This window comes from Hypomesus nipponensis, chromosome 24, assembly GCF_054491055.1.
Source record: "Hypomesus nipponensis isolate SF chromosome 24, ASM5449105v1, whole genome shotgun sequence".
NCBI lineage: Eukaryota > Metazoa > Chordata > Actinopteri > Osmeriformes > Osmeridae > Hypomesus > Hypomesus nipponensis.
In genome coordinates this window covers 10,633,047-10,650,047 of record NC_140384.1, presented here as the reverse complement: position 1 = coordinate 10,650,047, position 17,001 = coordinate 10,633,047, and the positions used below count along the sequence as shown (strand labels likewise).

The window sequence follows — 17,001 nt, the reverse complement described above, 5'->3', positions numbered from 1 at the left end:
CTGAACATCTATATTTTCCTCTCTGCTCAGACCCCTCAAACCGGAACTCTCTCCTCAGGACCCTCTTTCAAGTGTAGCCTAGGAGTTATCGCTATGGCTGGTTGGAGGATGCATTGCATTTATTTGAATAACAGGTTGAACTTTTAGCATAGTGTTTAACATAGCGAAACTTAGCAGCGTAATCAACGTATGGTGAACATTATCGCGCTGTAGTGGACACAGGGTAACAGTAACAGAAAATATAGCTATATCCAGGCCACTTACGAGAAAGACAGGTTTTAATACAATACAATTTGACTAATACACATTTAATATGGCATACGGCCTATGCCGTTCTGCCATGAAAGGTAGTCTAACTGTACAGTAGCCTTTCGAACTGTAAGAATAACATGCAAAGACCAACGTCCCCCCGAGACGAAAACTTCTAAGTAGTCATATCTCCCCTCAGGATAAAGTAGGTAGAAAAACAGCAACTAGAAACTTGAAATCTTGTATAATAAAACCGTACTCCTCCTCCACCTTCCCTTAGTTGACACGTCACCATGGCAACGGTGCTCCGACGGGATCTCCGACTTTGTTGCCCTTGGATGTTGATCTGTTTTTAACCATTATTAGCGAGAAAAAGAGTCATTTACGATTAGCTACTAGTGTACTACATCTGCTATGTGTAGTTTGATATTATTTTGATATACAGAACGGAATAAGAAGATTAAATATGTCGGATATATTATGCAGATGGTTGAATTCAGAACTGCGGCTGTCAAAATCCATCGGTGAGTGGGTTGCCGGTTTGTCTAACCCAGTCTAGCTAGTTAGCAAGTCTGTAATGGACAATCAATGGGTCACAATTGCATTATTATTGACACAGACTTACCACCATCGTAGATTTGGCCTAAGTGTGTTTTCACTGTCTTCTGAAGTTTAATAGATTACTGTAAATGACGATTTGTTTCTTTGCAGAACCAAGATCCATTTCCAGGGACTTTGCCAATGGCTATCTTATCGGAGAGGTGCTGCACAAATATAAGCTGCAGGAGGATTTCGATCAGTTCCTAAAGAGCAGGTAGTTCATCAGATCAATCAATCAAAATCAATTTAAACTTTCCTTATAGAGTAAAGATATCTAAGCCAAGATAACAGAAGGTCGTAAAACTGTCTCAAATCCACTTAACTATGTAATCAACCTACTTTACAGCAAAGGTTTTAGACAGTCAGATATAACATAAATACATTGTACCCCACCTCTTGTCCCCTCCAACACACACACACACACACACCGGACTCCAGCACCGCAACCTCCAAGCTGAACAACTTCACCCGCGTAGAGCCCACCCTGCAGCTCCTCGGCGTGCCCTTTGACCTCACGGTGGCCCGGGCGGTGATGCAGGAGCGGCGCGGTGCGGCCACACAGCTGCTCTACCAGCTCTACATCCTGCTGCAGAAGAAGAAGAAGAGCGGGGTCACCGGCACCGCCATGGAAACCATGCGCCCCGCCGCCACCGGAGTGCTGCACCGCGTGGAGGCCGCTATCTACTCTGAGGTGAGGGGGATGGGACTGACTACCCAGGGGGTGGAGGAGGGGAGGGGAGGGGGACTGACTACCCAGGGGGTGGAGGAGGGGATGGGACTGACTACCCAGGGGGTGGAGGAGGGGATGGGAGGGGGACTGACTACCCAGGGGGTGGAGGAGGGGAGGGGGACTGACTACCCAGGGGGTGGAGGAGGGGAGGGGAGGGGGACTGACTACCCAGGGGGTGGAGGAGGGGATGGGGACTGACTACCCAGGGGGTGGAGGAGGGGAGGGGAGGGGGACTGACTACCCAGGGGGTGGAGGAGGGGAGGGGGACTGACTACCCAGGGGGTGGAGGAGGGAAGGGGGACTGACTACCCAGGGGGTGGAGGAGGGGAGGGGGACTGACTACCCAGGGGGTGGAGGAGGGGAGGGGGACTGACTACCCAGGGGGCTGGAGGAGGGGAGGGGGGACTGACTACCCAGGGGGTGGAGGAGGGGAGGGGGACTGACTACCCAGGGGGCTGGAGGAGGGGAGGGGGACTGACTACCCAGGGGGCTGGAGGAGGGGAGGGGGACTGACTACCCAGGGGGTGGAGGAGGGGAGGGGAGGGGGACTGACTACCCAGGGGGCTGGAGGAGGGGAGAAGGGGGGAGAGCCCTCGTAAAGCTTTGAGTGAACAAAGATATATACAAATATTTTTGATCAAGGGTAACTTAAGTCAAGGCTAAGTTTAATAGAACCAGAGTGTGTGGAGTGTGAGGCTGAGGCAGTGTGAGGCTGAGCCAGTGTGAGGCTGAGCCAGTGTGAGGCTGAGGCAGTGTGAGGCTGAGCCAGTGTGAGGCTGAGGCAGTGTGAGGCTGAGGCAGTGTGGAGTGTGAGGCTGAGCCAGTGTGAGGCTGAGGCAGTGTGGAGTGTGAGGCTGAGCCAGTGTGAGGCTGAGCCAGTGTAAGGCTGAGGCAGTGTGAGGCTGAGCCAGTGTGAGGCTGAGGCAGTGTGAGGCTGAGCCAGTGTGAGGCTGAGGCAGTGTGGAGTGTGAGGCTGAGGCAGTGTGAGGCTGAGGCAGTGTGAGGCTGAGGCAGTGCGTCCTGTGTCCACACAGCGTCTGAAGACAGTGGTGAAGAGAGAGGCGGACCTGAAGCTGCAGAAGATTGCTCTGCAGTACGAACAGCAAGGGCTAGAGATGTATGACCGCTCGCTAGCCTCACAGCTGGTGGACGAGCAGAAACGCCAGGCGATTCAGGAGGAAACCAGACTGCAGGACATTGAGAAGGTACACACACACACGCTCACACACACACGCTCACACACACACACACAGAGCCCCTCTCACCTGTACTGAACCTGTGTGTTTGCAGCATCGCCTGGCTCGCCGGAGGCAGATGGAGATCATGTCTCGTATCCAGACGGCCGTGGTCCAGATCCCACGACCTCCTCCCAGCCTCTCCCTGAAAGCCCAGGAGAAACGCCAGAAGCAACGCCGGAGGCAGGAGGCCCAGGTGAGGAGGTCAGGGGTCAGGAGGTTAGGGGTCAGGGGTCAGGGTCAGAGACAGGAGGCCCCTCGACCTAAACACATGCTTCCGGGTTGTTCAGACCCAGCTCCTAAACCCTTCAGAAGGTTGTGACTGAGTACCACGGCGGTTCTCTTTGCAGAAGGTCCAGATGGAGATTGCCCAGTTTGAGAAGAACAGGAAGAAGCTCTCCCCTGCGAGAGGCGCCACTTCCTCTTTAAGGTACCCCCAACACCATCACCATGATCCCCAACACCCTCACCATGACCCCCTCTCCAACCCCACCCCAGAACATTTCTCCAAAGCGACATTAACCTCAAATGGCCCCTCTCTCCCCCCTCTCTCCCCCCTCTCTCCCCTCTCTCCCCCTCTCTCCCCCTCTGTCTCCCTCTCTCCCCCTTCCTCCCTCTCTGTCCCCCTCTCTCCCCCCTCCTTCCCCCTCTCTCCCCCTCCGTCCCCCTCTCTCCCTCCCCCTTTCTCCCCCCTCCCTCCCCCTCTCTCCCCTCCCCAGCCCCCAGCAGCAGTTCCTCCTCTCCAGGGAGGGTGCAGGCGGAGGGCAGCAGTCCCAGGCAGGCAGGCCCTCGGTGGGGCTCGCGACCCAGGCCACTAGCCAGTATATCCAGGAGATCCGGCAGAGGCTGGAGGAGGATGCGTCAGCACGGCAGCAGAGGGAGAGGAGACGCCGCAAGGTCCTGGTGGAACAGCTGAGTGCTCACGAGGCCCAGGAGGTACCCTGCCTCCACCCTCCACCCTCCTGCTCCACCCTCCTACCCCCACATCCACCCTCCTGCTCCACCCTCCTGCCTCCACCTCCACCCTCCTGCTCCACCCTCCTGCTCCACCCTCCTACCCCCACATCCACCCTCCTGCTCCACCCTCCTGCCTCCACTTCCACCCTCCTGCTCCACCCTCCTGCCTCCACCTCCACCCTCCTGCTCCACCCTCCTGCTCCACCCTCCTGACTCCACATCCACCTCTTCTTCTGGCCTCTTCTCTCTGCTTTCACTTGATTTCTCGTTATCTCTTTTCTCTCACTCTCCCCTCTCCTCTCCCGTCCTGCTGTTCCTCCTCCCTCCACCAGGAGGCGCTGCGTGAGGAGCAGCTGGTGGAGCGTCTGATGCGCCAGTCCCAGCAGGAGCGCCGCCTGGCGGTGCAGCTCATGCAGCTGCGCTCCCAGAAGGAGGTTCTGCGGCAGAACCGCGTGTTCCGCGAGCAGCAGCACCAGGAGCAGAGGGAGAGGGACTTCCAGGAGGCTCTGGAGAGGGAGGCGGTGAGACACACCAGGACCAGGACCACCAGGAACAAGCCTGCCCACCCCTAGGGGGAGCTAGGGAGTCAGAAAACCTCCCGGGTCACTGGAGGGAAGGTTGTTGTCTTAGAGGAACAGGGCAGGGAGGTGGAGATATAGAAAACATAGACAGAGAGTAGAACTTCATGTCCACCAGGGGGAGCTAGAGAGAAGGTAGGAAAGTCTCTGGTGTAGTTTAGCTTCCCTCAGTGAGGAGGTAGAAGGTCTTACCTAGCCCAGGATCTGAGTTCTACAGGTAGAAACTGTGTAAGTCCCATGGTCCACTGTCGTAACCAGGATATAGATACATGACTTGAGCATATATTCCTCAACCTATTCTGGTGAAATCCAGCCATGTCAAGTTGTGTTCCACTGTTGTGTCCTGTAGTCTCCTGTGATTGTCTGAGATTGTTTCAGGGGTGGGAGTAGCTCAGTGGTTAGAGAATTTGACTGGAGATGTAAGTCGCAAGTTCGTTTCCTCCCTCTGTCCATCGCTTTGGATGAAAGGTTCTGTGGACACATTGTAATTAAAGATGAGTTGCTTAGAACCTAGAACCGTTCTGAGTGTGTGCTGTGCTGCGGGGCTAGGCCCTGGCCAGGCAGGCTGTTCTGGACTACGCTGAGGAGAACCGCAGGGAGATCGAGCTCTACGATAGGATGGCAGCCCAGAGGGCGGAGTCACGCTACAGGAAGCACTTTGTCATCTGCCAGGAAGTGCTGCAGCAGGTTGTGGACCTGGCAACCAAGGTTGGCGAGTACCGTCTCCTCACGGGAAAGTACGTCTCTCTCACCCTGTCTCTCTATCACCCTGTCTCTCTCTCACCCTGTCTCTCTCTCCCCGTCTCTCTCTCCCTGTCTCTCTATCACCCTGTCTCTCTTACCCTGTCTCTCTCTCACCCTGTCTCTCTCTCCCTGTTCCTCTCCCCGTCTCTCTCTCACCCTGTCTCTCTATCACCCTGTCTCTCTCTCACCCTGTCTCTCTCTCCCCGTCTCTCTCTCCCTGTCTCTCTATCACCCTGTCTCTCTTACCCTGTCTCTCTCTCACCCTGTCTCTCTCTCCCTGTTCCTCTCCCCGTCTCTCTCTCACCCTGTCTCTCTCTCACCCTGTCTCTCTCACCCTGTCTCTCTCACCCTGTCTCTCTATCACCCTGTCTCTCTCTCACCCTCTCTCACCCTGTCTCTCTCACCCTGTCTCTCTCTCACCCTGTCTCTCTCACCCTGTCTCTCTATCACCCTGTCTCTCTATCACCCTGTCTCTCTCACCCTGTCTCTCTCACCCTGTCTCTCTATCACCCTGTCTCTCTCACCCTCTCTCTCTATCACCCTGTCTCTCTCTCACCCTGTCTCTCTCACCCTGTCTCTCTATCACCCTGTCTCTCTCTCACCCTGTCTCTCTCACCCTGTCTCTCTATCACCCTGTCTCTCTATCACCCTGTCTCTCTCACCCTGTCTCTCTCACCCTGTCTCTCTCACCCTGTCTCTCTATCACCCTGTCTCTCTCTCACCCTGTCTCTCTATCACCCTGTCTCTCTCACCCTGTCTCTCTATCACCCTGTCTCTCTCATACCCTGTCTCTCTCACCCTGTCTCTCTCACCCTGTCTCTCTATCACCCTGTCTCTCTCTCACCCTGTCTCTCTCACCCTGTCTCTCTCTCACCCTGTCTCTCTCTCACCCTGTCTCTGTCTCTATCTCCGTATATTTATTCAATTGTGTATTTATTGATATTACATTAACTCAATTCAATATGACATGTGGTCATGGATGTTTTCAGAGGTGAGCTGAAAATGTTCTGAGGATTATTTAACAGAATCATTTAATAAAGTCCTCAATATTTGGAAACATTGACATGTCAAAGTTAAGCCTTCATCCGAGTGTGAATGTTAATACGTATCCCTGTTTAGCTCTGCTAGGCGTTGTGATTGCCAGGTTGGGTGGGGGTTGCCAGGTTTGTTGGGGGGTTCATTGATGGGATATCCCAATCCTGATTAACCAAGTGTGTTAAATAAAATAAGCATAACACCAATTATGTCTGGTTTGTCTCCTGAGAAAAAACAAAGCATAATGATCATTCCAAAAATAAAACACCTGGAAAATACAGTTCACCAGAACACCAGCTATTTTTTCTAACATGGAGGAGGGAGTTACGCCATAGAAATCCCCTTGTCACTACTTCAATATTAATCACCCATCACCATTATAATCAAGTCATGGGTGGTATTTATGTAGGCCTATTTGAACCCCGGTAATCAGCACATTAAATGCTGACCTAGTTCTCAATCAGTCTGCTGGAGTGGGTGCTATCACGTGTGCTGTGTCTTCCCAGTTGTAAATGTGTGTGTGTGTGTGTGTGTGCCCCCAGTCTGATCCCAGCCAAACTGATGTGTGAGTGGAAGGAGCTGCTGTTCTGTGGGAAGCCTCTCTACCCAGTCACCCAGGACCTGACCACCTGTGACCCCCCGATGACCTCTGACCCCAGCCCACAGCTGCTGCTGGAGATGGAGAGGATCCACATCCTCAACCAGCAGGACTACGATGAGTACACGGTCTGAAGGACAAAACTACATCTGATCCATAAATTTAAGGTTCTAAAATTCATCCTGTTCAAATTAGAACGGTGAAATTCAGGTCTGTAAAATTTGAGGCCCAAAAAATGTACCGGAAAAAATTGTAGGCGAAAAAATGTATGTAATAGTTATATAGTGAAAGATAATAAATAGTGACATTTGTATTGTTCACCTCGTCCACCAGACCATGACAGGGGAGTGGGCGTGGCCCGAGGTTGCCGGGGAGCCCAAGGCCCCGCCCCCCAACAACAACATCCTGGGTCATGTGGTCATGCGGCTGACCAGCATGGTGTGCCCGCCCACCCCCCCCGCCCCGCCCCCCCCCCTGCGCCCCCCGCCACCACCTCAGAGCCTGTGTTCTGGGGAAGCTGTTCTCCGGGAAGACCACCTGTCTGAAACGCATCTCTCAAGGTAAACACCACGGATTCACCGACACAGATTAGGATTAAATCCAGCGTGGGGGGGATTAAGATTCTTTGTGGAAAAGGACCACACAGGCTTGGTCTATGCTGGTTCTGTTTCTGGTTGGATTCATATACAATGACACGGAAATGTATCACTCCATTCATCCAACATTCCTCATTTCAAAACACAATAGATTACTAAACAGTCTGGTTCTGTAAATCTAGTTATACATGTGATCTTCCATCTATCATACACCACACACTTGTCTCCCTAGGGTGAACAATATGGTTCTATTCTGCTGATCTGTTCCATTACTGCCCCCTTCTCTGACCTTTGACCTCTAGTCCATGGCGTCCATATCCTGTCGGCCAACAATCTGGTGCAAGAAGCTCTTATGGCGTATCAAACTGGCGAGATGCAGACAGGAAGTGAGGTCGGAACAATGTCTCCTGCAACACCTGTGGATGGATGAAAGAAAAAAGGGATGGATGGATTAATGGATGGATGAAAGAAGATGGATGGATGAGCTAACAAGCTGATGAAAGAATTAAAGAAAAATAGAAAGGAAAAGAGATTAATAGACATAACATATTATTCATTGATAGATAGATGGAAAGAAGGACTTCTCTGAAGACAGACTGAATTAGAGTATATAAATACAAATTTAAAAATGTTCAATTTCTACCCCCTCCCATCCCCCAGTTGTCGGCGTTGGCCCAGCAGGGCGGGGCAGTGGAACAGGTCCTGAGGAAGGGCAAAGCCATCCCTGACGAGCTCCTCATTGACATCGTAGCACATGCCATCAAGTACGGCCTGGCTGTCGATCCAAACTCACCCAGAAACCATAGCATAGCATAGCATAGCATAGCATAACCAAGCTAAACCCTCAGATGAGACTAAACATTTGTTGTGTGTTCAGGAGGGTGCCAGTGGACGTGGGCTGGGTCCTGGATGGGGTGCCGGTCAGCGTGGCCCAGGCCAGGCTGCTGGAGGCGGCCCTGGGCGGAGCAGCCCTGGGCGGAGCAGCCCTGGGTGGAGCAGACTCTCCGGACAAGGACAAGAAGAAGAAGAAGAAAACCCCCAGCCTGGTGCTCGAACCCAACGCACCCAAAGACCCGCCTCCTCCCGCCCCCGTCCTGGACTTGGTGCTGCTATTGGACGTCTCGGACGACCAGATCCTGAAGCGCGCCGCCAGGCAGGCCTGTAGGTGGCAGCTGTGAGCGATGTTTCTGGCTGTGTGAGTGTGAATGTGTTGGGCGGAGACTGAGGTGGTGTTTCTGTAGGTGAGGAGGAGAGCAGGGATCGCCTGGAAGGGGATGCCCCTAGAGACCCTGCTGAGAGCCCCAGACAGGCCCAAATCCAGTCCCAGGCTGAGCCCCAGGCCCAGGCTGAGCACCAGTCCCAGGCCCAGGCCCAGGCCCAGTCCCAGGCCCTCACCATCAGGGACAAGAGCCTGGAGAAAAAGCAGATTCAACACAGGTGGGCAGCAAGAAACCTAACGCAGAGTACTGTATCACACATCCACTCAAAACCTTCCAGACAGACACCGTGCACAATATCACCGGACCCGACCTTTCCCCACCTGCCCTCCAGGATCACATCCTTCCAGGACACCTGGCCCAAGCTGGAGAAGTGGTTCTCTGGGAAGCAAAGCATTCTGGTCCGTATCGACGCCGAGCTTGAGAAGGAGGAGCTCTTTAGGAGGGTGGAAGCTGTGCTGTTCAAACCCCTGACCCAACCAGAGAACGGTACGATGTTTACCTCGTGAGGTCATCAACTCTGACTCTTGTTTGTATGTGAACACAGCTTTGTGAGTTAAGGGCATTAGGATTATGGATTGGTAATTATAACATCATTATGATTATGGATCACCAACCACCAGTGGAGGAGGTGAAGTTGGATGGTGAGAAGGCTTCAGCTGCCTCCTCCCCCCAGCTCCACCCCCAGCCCCAGGAGGGTCTGCTCGACGGCTCCTCCACCCAGCTGCAACTACACCCCCAGCCACAGGAGGGCGCTACAGAGCCGAGCGAATCCACGGTGGCCGTGAAGAAATCCACCTCACGTTCCCCCAAAGGTCTGACCCCGACACTACACCAACCTGCTGCTAGCTTCACCAGCACCAACCTGGTTAGCTGCTCTGTCTGCTAGTAGGAGATTTGATTGACATCTCTCCCGGCCAATAGGAGGTGCAAGGAAGTTGTCCGTGACGAGTTCCTGTGGGGGTAAGGCCAGCCCCTCGGAGCCCCCCAGCTCTGCTGACTGGGTCTACGTAGACGAACCCCTTCCAAAGGTGACAGGAACCAGACTGTTCTGAGCGATTTGAGACTTGTATCTCTGAAAGACATTATCTCCATCTCCTCTCTTATCTCTCTCTCTCTCTCTCACCTCTGGCACCATCTACATACGTCCTTCTCTATGTCCCGTCAGCATACAGTGATGTCCTGTACTGTCCACAGGGTGGCGCTGTAGCACCCCCTCCCCCAGCTAACCTTGTTCCTCTCAGGAGACCCCCCACTTCCTGGTTCCCCACTGGGAGAACGTGTGTGAGGCGTACGTGTCCAACATCAAGACCGTGATGCAGAACTTGCGGAGAGAACGCATCCTCATCATCCACCACCTGTTCAACATCAGGTCTGGAGCACACACACACACAATGCAGGAGTTACACACTAGCGTTGAGGCTATGGTAACTGTGTGTGTGTGTGTGTGTGTGTGTGTGTGTAGAGAGGAGTACAAGCAGTTCCTGTGTCGTCCAGACTTGAAGCAGGAGTTTGTGAGCCAGTGGCAGCAGGACTTCAACAGCCTTCCTGACGATATGAGACCCGACGAGGAGACCAAGGCTGAGCTGCACCAGCGCCTCGACGTAACACACACACACACACACACACACACACACACACACACACACACAGGCAGATACGCACACACAAACACAGACACACACACTGTACTCATCCTCATCGCCACGTCAAACAACTCCTGGGATTGACAGCCCCCTCGTCCAATCCGCTTGCAGGATCTCCGGGAGCGCCTGTGGGACATCTGTGACCGCCGCCGGGAGGAGGCGGGGCAGGAGAGGGCGGTCGTCATGGGCGACGGTTGGCTTGACGACCACACGGGCATCCTGATCAATCACTACTCCACCCTGATGCAGGTGAGAAAACCACCCTCTTTGAACCAGAAAACCACACCTGCTGAATTGGGTTTATTTTATATTTGATGGTTATTAATTATCATGGTTTTGGTCATTTGCTGTTATATTGTTTGAATGTTTGGGGGCAAGTCTAGCTCGGTGGTGGAGAGTTTGAGATGCGATCACATGATCACTCTCTGCTGCATGAGATCACGTGATCACTCTCTGCTACATGAGATCGGGTGATCACTCTTTGCTGCATGAGATCACGTGATCACTCTCTGCTGCATGAGATCACGTGATCACTCTGCTGCATGAGATCACGTGATCACTCTCTGCTGCAAGAGATCCCATGATCACTCTCTGCTGCAAGAGATCACGTGATCACTCTCTGCTGCATGAGATCACGTGATCACTCTCTGCTGCATGAGATCACGTGATCACTCTCTGCTGCATGAGATCCCATGATCACTCTGTGCTGCCCTGCAGGTGGAGGTGGACAGGTTCCAGGACTCTGTGTTCCTGCTCAGGGACTACTACGCTGGCATGTACCAAGACGTGCTGCCCGACACTGGGCCACACTTCACCTGCCTCCCCCTGCTGGACCTGACTGAGCTGGAAGAGGCAGACAGGTGCTGCAGGAGGGGAGGGCTTTTAGGTTCTAGTAGTGAACATGGGTTGGATGATTGTGACGATGTCTTGTCTGGTTGTCTGTCTGCCCGTCTGCCTGTTTGTCTGTCTGCCTGTCTGCCTGTCTGTTTGCCTGTCTGTCTGCCCGTCTGCCCGTCTGCCCGTCTGCCCGTCTGCCCGTCTGCCCGTCTGCCCGTCTGTCTGCCTGTCTGCCTGTCTGTCTGTCTGTCTGTCTGTCTGCCTGTCTGCCTGTCTGTCTGTCTGTCTGTCTGCAGCGCTGAGAGAGGCTCCAAGAGCGCCGGGAGCAAGAAGGAGCACGAAGGAGAGGAGAAGAAGAAGACACAAGTGTAAGGAGGAGAGAGAGACACAGAGAGAGAGACACAGAGAGAGAGACACAGAGAGACACAGAGAGAGAGACACAGAGAGACACAGAGAGAGAGACACAGAGAGACACAGAGAGAGAGACACAGAGAGACACAGAGAGAGAGACACAGAGAGAGAGACACAGAGAGACACAGAGAGAGGGAGGGCGGGAGATAAAGACAGGGATTGAGTGACTAGCGACATACAGTACCAGTCAAGTGTATTTCCTGGTGTGTGTGTGATGCCCTTTGACCCCGTGCTGCCCCAGGGTGCCCCTGATCTCCCGGAGGCCCCTCTCTACAGAGAGCTCATCCAGGCAAAGGAACGCCCCCGACCCTGAAGACAAGACCCTGCAGCACATCTACAGCACCGCCCTCGCAGCCATCAACAACATCGTACGCTCTCTCTCTACGCGTGGAGGGGGTGGTGCTTGGTGCTGGGTGGTGACATGAATTCTACATTTTTAAATGCTGGCTCATGTGTGTGTGTATGTATGGTGGTGTGTGTGTGTGGTGTGTGTGTGGTGTGTGTGGTGTGCGTGTGGTGTGTGAGAGAGCAGGTGTGTGTGGAGGCACAGCAGCGCGAGGCGGAGGAGGGAGAGGAGGTGCAGAGGCAGCAGGAGAGAGAGAGACTCCTGAGGCCGTCCCAGGCCTCTGCCCTCCTGCCAGACGCAGACAAGGACAAGAAGAAGACAGGGAAGAAGAAAGGTAGAGGATGAGTGACAACCACCACCCTGGTGGAGGTGCTGCTGGAGGTGGAGGTTGGGGGTGCTGGTGGAGGTGTTCTATTCACTTCAGGAGCCTCTGTCCTGTATATGTGTAACTGGAGATCCTCTCCTCCTTCCTCTCTCCTCTCGTCCTTCCTCTCTCCTCTCCTCCTCTCCTCCCCCAGGCCCCCCCTCCCCGGTAGAGGAGCCCAGCCCCCCCCTCCCCCCCCGTTGAAGGGGGAGTCGGAGGTGATGCTACGACTAGCGCTGAGGGCCAGGATCAGACAAGAGTACGCGGCCGCACTGCAACACGAAGGTACACGCTGCCTCTACCTCTCCCTGCCTCCACCTGCCTCTACCCACCTGTTTTTCTCTGCCTCTCTCTCTGTGTCTCTCCTTCGTCTGTCTTGACTGGGAGGCTGAAATATAAAATATTCTGTTCTCTTAAGGTCTCTATTGCCGACTCCATCACTGTCTTTGTCTCTCTCTCCCTCTGTCTCTGTCTCTACCTCTCTCTGTCTCTCAGAAGCAGCAGTGAAGGTGCGTGTGGATCTGATTCGTGCGTGTGGTCTCGTGGTCCTACGGCGCCTGCAGAAGGGGGCGGAGCAAGCCTTCAAGGCAATGGAGGATTGGCTGGGAGCCCGCTTCCTGTCTGAGATGACCAGGTGGGCGCGGCCAGGGGCCGCTGAAAACCACAGCTTAGTGTGGTTTTGTGTGTGTGTGTGCTTACATGTGTGTTTGTGTCTGTGTGTGTGTGTGTGTGTGTGTCTGTGTGTGTGTGTGTCTGTGTGTATGTGTCTGTGTGTGTGTGTGTGCCTCCCAGCATCGACCATCTGGCAGAGGTGGTCCGTCACCAGATCGAGGTGGGCTCGACACTGCCTAACGAGCTGGTGCTGGAGAACACAGACTTCTGGGTGGACGGAGACCTGCGCGTGGTGCCCAGCCCCCCGCCGCCCCCCCAGCCGGCCCCCCAGCCGGCCCCCCTAGAGGAGCCCCTGGACAGCAGCCTCAGTCTGAGGCAGCTACACGCCCTGCTGCATCAGCTGCAGCAGGTGGCACCCTCCGGTGAGACCACACACACACACACACACACTGAACATACACACACACACCGACACACACAAACTGTCTTTCTCTGAGACACACACACTCTGAGACAAACACCCCGTTGCAAGTACACACTACTGCATAAAAAAAACGTAAAAAAAACAATCTCTGCTACTCTCTCTCCCTCGTCCCTCCCCCTCTCTCTCCCCCTCCCCCTCTCCCTCCCCCTCTCTCTCCCCCTCTCCCTCCCCCCCCTCTCCCTCCCCCCCTCTCCCTCTCCCTCCCCCTCTCCCTCCCCCCTCCCCCTCCCCCCTCTCCCTCCCCACGCCCCTCTCCACGTCCAGGTGTGGTGTCTGGGGAGCAGTTCTCTGAGGTGCTCCAGGACCTCTCCTGTCTGGACCTGGGAGGAGACGCCCTGCCAGAACCCTGGATGCTACTGTCCCAGCCCCAGGTACCCCTCCACCTCCACACCCTCACATGCTACTGTCCCAGCCCCAGGTACCCCTCCACCTCCACACCCTCACATGCTACTGTCCCAGCCCCAGGTACCCCTCCACCTCCACACCCTCACATGCTGCTGTCCCAGCCCCAGGTACCCCTCCACCTCCACACCCTCACATGCTACTGTCCCAGCCCCAGGTACCCCTCCACCTCACCTGTGTGTGTAGGTGAACAGTGAAAGCAAGATAAGGAACGGGAGCTGAGATGATGTCCATGCTAACTGTCTCCAGTGGAAAAACTAACTTGTGTGTTTCTAACTGTGTGTGTGTGTGTGTCCAGCTAGCTGAGCTGGTCTCCATGGTAACTCAGAACAGCGCTATGCTGGACTGGCGCCAGTTCCTGCTAAGCTCCGCCCTGCCCTGGCCCCGCCCCTCGCTGGCCCAGCTCCTGGACACCCTGCAGCGCTTCAAGATGGCCGACGCCCAGGGCACGGGATACGTCACGGAGGAACGCTACCTGCAGGTGGGGAGAGGAACTGCAGGCTAACATGGCTAACACACAACGTAGCTAACGCCTAGTATAGCTATCATACAACATGACTGACACACAACACATACGTCCAGCAGTCTGATGGTGACGTGTGTGTCTGTGTGTGTGTGTGTGTGTGTGTCAGACTGACCTGTGGTTCCCTGCTGTGCGCTCCCTGCCCACCCCTGAAGACCAGTCAGAACCTTACAACCGCCTGGCCCACCTGCACAAGGTACACACACACCTATACACACACCTACACACACACACACCACCAGCAGTGACAGACCTGCCCCCTCCTCTCTCTTCTCCCCCCTCCCCAGTTCTTCTTCCGGTTGTTCTCGGACAGCTCCTCCCCCCCTCCCCGTCTGGAGTACGTTAGGATGCTGCTGTACATGTCAGCCCACCCAGACCCCGCCCAGGGCTTCACCAGGGCGCTCAGCGTGGTGCTGGGCCGGGCCCTGCCCCACCCCTCCTCCTCCAGGCTGCTCAAGGTGACCCCTACCCCCATCGGGGCTCCCACTCAGGGTGGCACGGTGATGCAAATCAAATTCACCTCGTAACTATTGGGCTCTGTGTGTGTGCAGTCAGTACCTTGCCTGGAGGAAGAAGTGAGCGAGGCAGTGGAGGAAGAGGAGGAGGAGGGGGAGGTGGGCGTGTCCATCGGGGCACTGCTCAGGGTGGTGTGTCACGGGGCAGGCCGCGCGGCGCGGTACAGCCGCTTCCAGCCCCGTCTGCTCAGCCCTGAGGAAGAACACCGGGAGGTAGGGAGCACCAGGCAGCCCAATCCAGCAGCCCTTTTCTATTTTTATCCTGACTGCAGATGTGGATGAGGCAGGTTTATCTTAGCAGGATTCCAGTGTGTTCCCCTCTCCTCTCTCCCCTGTCTCCAGGAGCTGGTGAGGGTGTTCAGAGATCTGGGCGTCCAGCCTGATGCTGAGGCTCCCTTCTCCCTCCTCTCCCATCATCCTCTGCTGCAGGACCTCATGGAGTCTGCCACGCAGCACCGGCTCATAGTGAGTACCACACGCCATTCCATTGGCTGGCGGCGTGTTTTGATCTTAGGACCAATCACTTGCCCTGGCGCCCACACAGAGACCAATCGGGTTTAATATCTCCCACTCTCCCTCCCCCCCCCCCTCCAGGACATCCCTAGACTGCTCCAGGGGGGGCAGTAGAGAGCAGGAGACCCTCTCACATGCTGACTGTGGGAGGACACCGCACCCTACCCCACCCTACCACACCCTACCCCACCCTACCCCACCACACCCCACCCTACCACACCCTACCCCACCCTACCACACCCCACTCCACCACACCCTACCCCACCCTACCACACCCTACCCCACCCTACCACACCCCACCACACCCCACCCTACCACACCCTACCCCACCCTACCCCACCCTACCACACCCCACCATACCACACCCTACCCCACCCTACCACACCCCACCCCTACCCCATCCTACCACACCCTACCCCACCCTACCACACCCCACCCTACCACACCCACCCTACCCCACCCTACCACACCCTACCACACCCCACCCCACCACACCCCATCCTACCACACCCTACCCCACCCTACCACACCCCACCCTACCACGCCCTACCACACCCTACCACACCATACCCCACCCTACCACACCCTACCACACCCTACCACACCCCACCACACCCCACCCTACCCCACCCTACCCCACCCTACCCCACCCCACCCCACCCTACCCCACCCTACCACACCCTACCACACCCCACCACACCACACCATACCACACCCTACCACACCCTACCATTTTATCCAATAAAACAAGCAGGTGTGGAAATACTATGTGGCTTCTATTCTCTTGTTTCTCAAAGTGTGTATGTGTGTGTTTGCCTGTGTGTGTGTGTGTGTGTGTGCATGTGTGTGTGTGTGTGTGTGTGTGTGTGTGTGTGTGTGTGTGTGTGTGCGCGTGTGTGCGTGTGAGTGTATGTGTGTGTGTGAGTGAGCTCCAGATCGATGCGACCCGCTTGTCTGTCTCACTGACTTGTTCCCCTAATGACCCTCCGGCAAACGCAGCCATACGCAGCGCCGAGTCACAAAGAGGCTTTTGTCCCCGCCTACATGTCACAGGGTTTGGATTGGCCTCCAAACCGCCAGAGAGGAACCTGTGTGTGGCAGAAAGGATGCTCCCATTCAGAGGCCACTGTTATGGTTGCTTTTCTGTTTAATCAGTCGGGTGCCTCCGTTTGTGTATTCAGACGCAATTAAGGCGATGTTCACCGTGACAGGCACCATGGAGCCTGGTGGCGTCATCTCCTAATATGTTTGTTGAATGTTTTTATGTAGCCTACGGGTTAAACCTTTCGTTTTCTACAGTTTATAGATTATAAGAGTTGAAACTTGGTTAGCTGCAATAAAAACGAACGCACGATTGCTGCCCAAAGGACCATTTAAGACTTCTATGTCACAGCTGAACTCGTTTACTCTTCTAAGAATGTTATTCTGTTTCCCTTTCAGTGTTAATTGACAGCTCCATTCAACCTCTCTGAGGCCAATGAATTTGAAATATGCTAACCGGCCGGCTAACAAGCTAGCTGTACGCTAGCTAGCTGGCCGGAAGCCTGCTTTAACTGGCGCCGCTGGCTGTGGTTAAGGACGTGTGCTTGGGTGTAGCTGTCTGTTTGGCTTGCATGTCTGTCCTAATCACTGGGAATGGATATCATGGATATTAATGTGCAGTACATCTCATTATCACGTTCAGTGCTTAATTAGAGCAAAAAAAAGGAAAGGCTTCTGTTTTGTTTAATTAAATCGTGTTTGCCCAAAAGAATTTCTGAGTACTTTCCCTTCCTCTCTCTCACTCTCTCTCTCTCTCTCTCTCTCTCT

At 54.8% G+C, this 17,001-nt stretch overlaps 1 protein-coding gene across 1 annotated transcript; it reads left to right on the top strand.

Moving 5' to 3' along the window:
- Positions 1 to 633: 633 nt before the first annotated feature.
- Positions 634 to 15,407, top strand: spef2 (sperm flagellar and cilia associated 2). Its single transcript, XM_084690037.1, is given in 36 exon segments — positions 634 to 773; positions 961 to 1,063; positions 1,288 to 1,540; positions 2,614 to 2,784; positions 2,870 to 3,010; positions 3,165 to 3,244; positions 3,534 to 3,750; positions 4,104 to 4,292; positions 4,899 to 5,086; positions 6,671 to 6,854; positions 7,060 to 7,205; positions 7,207 to 7,286; positions 7,625 to 7,713; positions 7,983 to 8,086; positions 8,200 to 8,483; positions 8,564 to 8,759; positions 8,874 to 9,028; positions 9,163 to 9,354; positions 9,464 to 9,570; positions 9,784 to 9,911; positions 10,005 to 10,143; positions 10,297 to 10,434; positions 10,903 to 11,045; positions 11,319 to 11,390; positions 11,675 to 11,801; positions 11,966 to 12,113; positions 12,378 to 12,428; positions 12,639 to 12,777; positions 12,936 to 13,177; positions 13,504 to 13,610; positions 13,940 to 14,122; positions 14,274 to 14,360; positions 14,452 to 14,622; positions 14,716 to 14,892; positions 15,022 to 15,144; positions 15,274 to 15,407. Coding segments are annotated over 36 exon segments (5,145 nt in total). The 5' UTR covers positions 634 to 715; the 3' UTR covers positions 15,307 to 15,407.
- The last annotated feature ends 1,594 nt before the right edge of the window (positions 15,408 to 17,001 follow it).